The sequence below is a fragment of the Suricata suricatta genome, chromosome 8 (assembly GCF_006229205.1).
Source record: "Suricata suricatta isolate VVHF042 chromosome 8, meerkat_22Aug2017_6uvM2_HiC, whole genome shotgun sequence".
NCBI classification, from domain to species: domain Eukaryota; kingdom Metazoa; phylum Chordata; class Mammalia; order Carnivora; family Herpestidae; genus Suricata; species Suricata suricatta.
Window position 1 is genome coordinate 71,010,004 of NC_043707.1, and position 6,000 is coordinate 71,016,003.

The 6,000-nt window shown below is 37.8% G+C and overlaps 1 protein-coding gene across 2 annotated transcripts in view; it reads left to right on the plus strand.

Annotated features, from left to right (window-relative positions):
• The window catches only part of SELENOF (selenoprotein F), a 55,532-nt gene that overhangs the window by 4,688 nt on the left and 44,844 nt on the right, over nt 1-6,000 (plus strand). For both annotated transcript variants that reach the window (XM_029946563.1, XM_029946565.1), the window contains exon 2: nt 3,521-3,688. In XM_029946563.1, coding sequence (XP_029802423.1) covers nt 3,521-3,688 — 168 coding nt within the window. The remainder of the gene's footprint in view (nt 1-3,520; nt 3,689-6,000) is intronic.

The following is a 6,000-nucleotide window of genomic DNA, read 5'->3' on the forward strand; positions in this document are numbered from 1 at the left end:
GAAGGTTTTTAAGAGCACTGGAAAGTGGGAATAATGCTAACATTTATTAAGTACTCACTGTGTCCTGGGTAGGAAAGTAGATGCTGCCTGTACTTTTCTCCATTAATCCTCAAAATTTTGTGAGATAAGTAGTAATTATTCCTATTCAGGAATAAGGTTGCTCTGTGCTGACATTTGAATCAAGATGTCATCAGACTCCAAAACACCTGTTTTTACATATTTATGCCATCTGTCACTAGGTGCTCAATAAATGCCAATGTAAAACCAAGTAACACAACTGCATGATCATTGGAGATTTTTGTTTTGTTAAACCTGCTTTGATAATAACAATTTCTTAACATTTGTTAAGTAGTTTCAAAATGATTTCACTTTTATTGCCTGCTTTAATTACCATGGCTGCAAAATAAATTGCCATAAAATTTAAAATTTAGTGGTATAAAAAAATTATTTTGCTTTTAGATTCTGTGGGTCAGCAGTTCAGACAGTGCACAGCACGATGAGTTCTATGTCCCATGGTGTCTCAGCTGAAAGACTGGGGTCTGAAATATGAAGGTACTTTTCTCATATGTCCACTAGTTAATGATGGTTGTCAGCTGGGTGCTTCAGTTGATCTCTACATGGGAATCTACATGTTACCCTTCTAATTTAGGTTACCTAACAGTATGGTGGCTAAGTTTCAAAGTTGAATGTTCCAAGAGAGTCATGGGCACAGAATGTGGGACCAACAGCCATGCTGTTTCTTTTTTTTTTTTTTTTTTTTTTTTTTTAATAACCTCCCCGCAGATCACATAGTATCACTGCTTTTTGCACTCTGGTCAGAATCCATCACAAGCCCCTGCCCAGATTCATGGGGAGGGAAAATAGACTCCCACTCTGCAGTAGAAGACTCCCAGTCACACCGTAAGAGTATCATGTGGGATGATGTTTGTATATTGGTGTGGCCATCTTTGGAAAATACAGATTAACCCATGAAATAGATCAAGTGTATCACTTTACTAATGAAGAAATGACTCAAAGTACTAGTACAGTTGCACATCTCTTAAGTGCCTCCCATAAGACTGGGATACTTGATTTGTTTGATTATTATACACATCCCACATTATTACTGAGATAAGGTAAAAGGTGTATAAAGTATCAAATTAGGGTATTGACTAACAAGACCAATGGAATGATCAGCATTTTGGGAGACCATGCCAGCACCACTTAATTTTTATATTGACAATTGCCCTTTGATTTTGATCTACCTGATTAACTTAGAAGGTTGACAAACTACAACTGGTGGGCCAAATCCAGCTAGCTCTGTCTATGTAAAGTTTTATTGGAACACAGACACCCACTCATTTGTTATTTTCTATAACTGCTTTTGTGCCCCCATGGCTGAGTTGAGTAGTTGCAACAAAACCATTTAGCCATCCAAATCTAACACAATTACTAATCTTGCCCTTTACGTAAAATTTTCATACCCTTGGTCTAGAAGACCAGTTGTAGTCAGTCTGAAATTCCTCTCAACTTGAGGCTCTAGTTTTGACCAGTTCATTTGTTCAGTATACATAAGAACTAGCACAAGTGCTGTTAAAACAGATAACTTAAGGCTTGCCTCAAAAGAGTTCACAGTACGAAGGAATTAGACAACTCTAGATTTACATAATACAGTGTCATGAGTTGTGCTGTCTTAGACCTATGCACAAATTTCTTTCTCTGAACAGTACTATGGCTAAAGATTAGGATCTGATTTTTCCCCCCAAGAGGCAACCTTCTGGAAGACTGTTACTGATCAGCTTCTTGGAAATAAGTTGAAAAAGGAGCCTTATATGTAGGAAAAGTATGAGCAAGTGTGTGAGTAGGAGTTTTATTCTTCCAGGAATTTGTTATAGCTGAATGGGATTGGAGAAGTAAAGAAAGGTAGGACTGGTGGTGACCATTAAAGCCACTGAGGCGAGAAATGGTTTGAGAGCTCTTTAAGAAACAGAATTGTTAAAACTTGTTAATTTGTAAGAATGGTGAAAAATGTAGAATGACCTGAGCAACTAGGTAGTCGGGGGAAATGGTGCCAATTTACTAAGATAATTGGACATGTTAGGAGGAACAGATTTAAGCAGAAAAGAAAGTTTCCCTGTTGGAGATTTTATTTTTATTTGCGATGTCTGTGGAACATAATGGAGTCAGGTTGGCTTGTTGGCTTTGGAAGTTTGACACTCAAAAAGATGTGAGTTTTCAATAAGCGGGCATTTGAAACCCTGGGAAAGATGGGGTCGTCTGTAGAATATATGTAAAGCAAAGAGAAAGCCAAAAATAGAAATCGAAAACAAGCACCTAAGAGATGCATGCATAGAAAAGGAAGGAGAAGGAAGACAAGCTCATAGAAGGAACAGCTGGAGCCAGAACAATTTTTAATGTCTTGGTATTTCATGAATTTTGGCAAGTTTAGTCAAGTAGTAGGATCAGAAGCTGGACTATATTAGCAATTCAGAACTGACAGAAGGTGGGGGAAGTAGTTAGAACCATAAGGTTTGAATACACTGAAGAATTGAGTTACCAACAAAATTAAAATCCCTGTGGGGATGACAGAAGATATAGACTCTAAAGCACAGGTAGAGGGATTGACCTTAGGTGAAGATACACCATATTCGCTGAGACATCCATGAGAGAATGGGTAAGGGACGAGAACAGATAAGCTCACTTTTGCCTGTTGTTCTAATGGGTTACATAACTTAGTTCATTCATCTTTACTGCAATCTCTTTAATGTAAGCATTATCATCTTGCTTTATCAGTGAGGAAATTAAAACTGAGGGAGGTTGTCTTGCTCAGGGTCACATCTTTTAAGTGGTGGAGCTGGTACCTAAACCCCAAAGTTCATTTCCTTTTTATTTTTATTAATGTTTATTTTTTAGAAAGAGAGAATCCCAACCAAGCAGACTCCGCACTGTCAGCATAGAGCCCAGCGCAGGGCTGGAGCTCACTAACCATGAGATCATGACCTGAGCCAAAATCAAGAGTCAGACACTTAGCTGAGTCATCTAGGTGCCCCAAAGTTTTATTTCTGATGTGCTCATGCTCTCCTCACTCCATCCTCTTCACCTTTCCCCAGCCAGATAGGAATGAAGTCTAGAAGTTAATGTTACTTCATAGACTCATATCAACAGTGGCATTTGTTTTTCTTCCAAGGAAATTCCTTTAAAAAAAAAAAAAACTTCTGAGTGTTTAATAAAAGTACTGTATGTAATATACCCATCATAAAGAAATTACATATTCTATTTTTGTTATTTCAGCTACCCTGAAAAATTGCAAATATTTAAGAAAAAAAAAATGTGGGAAATAGGAAGAACCAAAGACTCATATAAGGTTATAGAGTGAAAAAATACTTAAGAATTTGTCTCTAAGGCATTTCAGGAATTCATCTCCAGTGTGTTAGATTTGGATAACCCTAGTTTTTCCTTTCTTGGAAACTTTGTGAGATAAATATGGAATAGTGTTTTATTTCTCTCTCTCTCTCTCTCTCTCTTTTTTTTTTTTCTTCAGGTGTCTGCACTCGGAGCAGAGTTTTCATCGGAAGTTTGCAGAGAGTTAGGCTTCTCCAGCAACTTGCTCTGCAGCTCTTGTGATCTTCTTGGACAGTTTAACCTGCTTCAGCTGGATCCTGACTGTAGAGGATGCTGTCAGGAAGAAGCACAATTTGAAACAAAAAAGGTATTGTTATGTAGTATCTCTCTTCCATTAGTTGATGTAGTTGAGATGAAGTGAAATACTAAATTGCTTAATCAACTTAAATATAAAGAAGTCTCTAGCTATTACATTTTGTATTTTTAAAAACTCAGCTGATATCTGCCTGGCCCACTAGATGAATTAAAACAAATAGGAAGGAAAAGTAAGTTTACATACCAGGACCCCCATCTGTCATAGTTATTCAGAGGGGTTGCAGAATTATTGTAGCATGATTGGATCCGAAAGGCCTCTGGTCTTCCTAACTTCTGGCCACATGACAACAAAGAAGAATTAGACACGTGTATTCATTTCGTAAGAAGAACTTAGTCTTTACGATGAAATTTGAGACGAAAGTATAGCACCTATTACCTGGTACATAAACTATAACTTTCTTTCTGGTTAATAAAGAATATGGTTTGTTAATTTACACAATGATCACTAATATTTACAGATGCCTAATCTGTTTTACACCTGGAAACAGCCAAGGATAGATAGTTCTAACTATCCAATAAAATCTATATTTTGATTGAGTGTTCAGATTAATAATACACTTTTTTACATATTAAATTTTTAAATATTTTTATTAAAGCCCTTTTACTTTTTCAAATTAAAAGTGGCTTGAAAAGATCATTTATATAAGCCAGGTAGAACTGAGTTAGTGAGTTCCGTTGTTTGGGGTGAGGAAAAAAGTTCACATCGGTGTTAGATTTCCTTTTAATATTCTTTCATTTATACATACTGAATTCTATTTTGAGGTGTTATAGTTTGTAAAGCTTTCAGATTGTAATTCTATCTTATTAGGTAGTAAAGATTTGTTTCTAACACGGAGTATAGTTCTATAGTTCCAAAAGAAAAACAAGCTTTGAATGTTTATATTTAACCAAAACTTATTTAATACTTGATTTTTTTTTTTTTTTTTTTTTTTTTTTACTTTTTATAATGTTTATTTTGAGAGAGGTGGGGAGAGAGAGGAAGAGAGAGAGAAAATCTGAAGCAGGCTCTGACACTGTCAGTATGGAGTCCAATGCAGGGCTCAAACTCATGAACTATGAGATCATGACCTGAACCAAAGTCAGGAGTCCAACACTTAACTGACAGAACCACCCAGGTGTCCCTTTAATATTTGTTTCTTAGTTGTGAACCTGAAATTCCTGGTGTCCAAGAAATAGGTTTTAAGCCTTCTGTGTTTTTTCATTTTCTTGATTCACTTACACCATTGATATATTTTCATGTTTAGATTTCCATACATAGGATTTAGTTTTCATTGCATGTATGGTCACATCTAAACATTAAGTTTTAAAAACTTGATTTTTTTTTGAAATTTTATTTATTTTTGATACAGAGAGAGACAGCATGAGCAGGGGAGGGTCAGAGAGAAGGAGACACAGAACTGGAAGCAGATTCCAGGCTCTGAGCTGTCAGCACAGAGCCTGATGCGGGGCTTGAACCCACGAACGTGAGATCTGACCTGAGCCGAGGCGGAGGCTTAACCGACTGAGCCACCCAGGTGCCCCAAAAACTTGATTTTAAGTAGGGGTGCCTATGTGGCTCCGTCAGTTAGGCATCTGACTTCGGCTCAGGTCTTGATCTCGCGGTTTGTGGGTTCGAGCCCTACGTCTGGCTCTGTGCTGACCGCTCAGGGTCTGGTGGAGCCTACTTCAGATTCTCATTCATTCATTCATTCTCTCTCTCTCTCTCTCTCTCTCTCTCTCTCTCTCTCTCTCCCTCCCCTACTCATTTTCTGTCTCTCAAAAATAAACATTAAAAAAATTTTGGGTTTTTTTATTTGATTTTAAGTAGATTTAAAATGTAGGACTTGACTAGCTTAGTAAGGTCTTTCCACTTGATTTTGGGGGCTTGATTTTTGTTTTTTGAGTTTTTTTTATGAGCTATTCACATGGGACAAATTGCAGAAGGAATCTGTGTCCTCTTTTAGTCATAGTGCTCTTATTCTGTGGTCCATACCACTGCTTAGCCAACAAGGATAATTTCCTAAGACACCAAACTTACAAGAATTGAGCAAGAGGTGTTTCATAATAAACAATGTTCATCACACACAGTGTCTTATAATTAAAGATAAATTGAGAGGTTCCACCCTTAAGTAATACCATATGTTCTTAAAATGTAAACCAAGTGCATGTAACAACTTTTTACTTACTGCCCTTTCTCAGTAATCCTCCCCCTCCCCCTCCCCCTCCCCCTCCCCCCTCTCCCCCTCCCCCCTCTCCCCCTCCCCCCTCTCCCCCTCCCCCCTCTCCCCCTCCCCCCTCTCCCCCTCCCCCCTCCCCCCTCTCCCC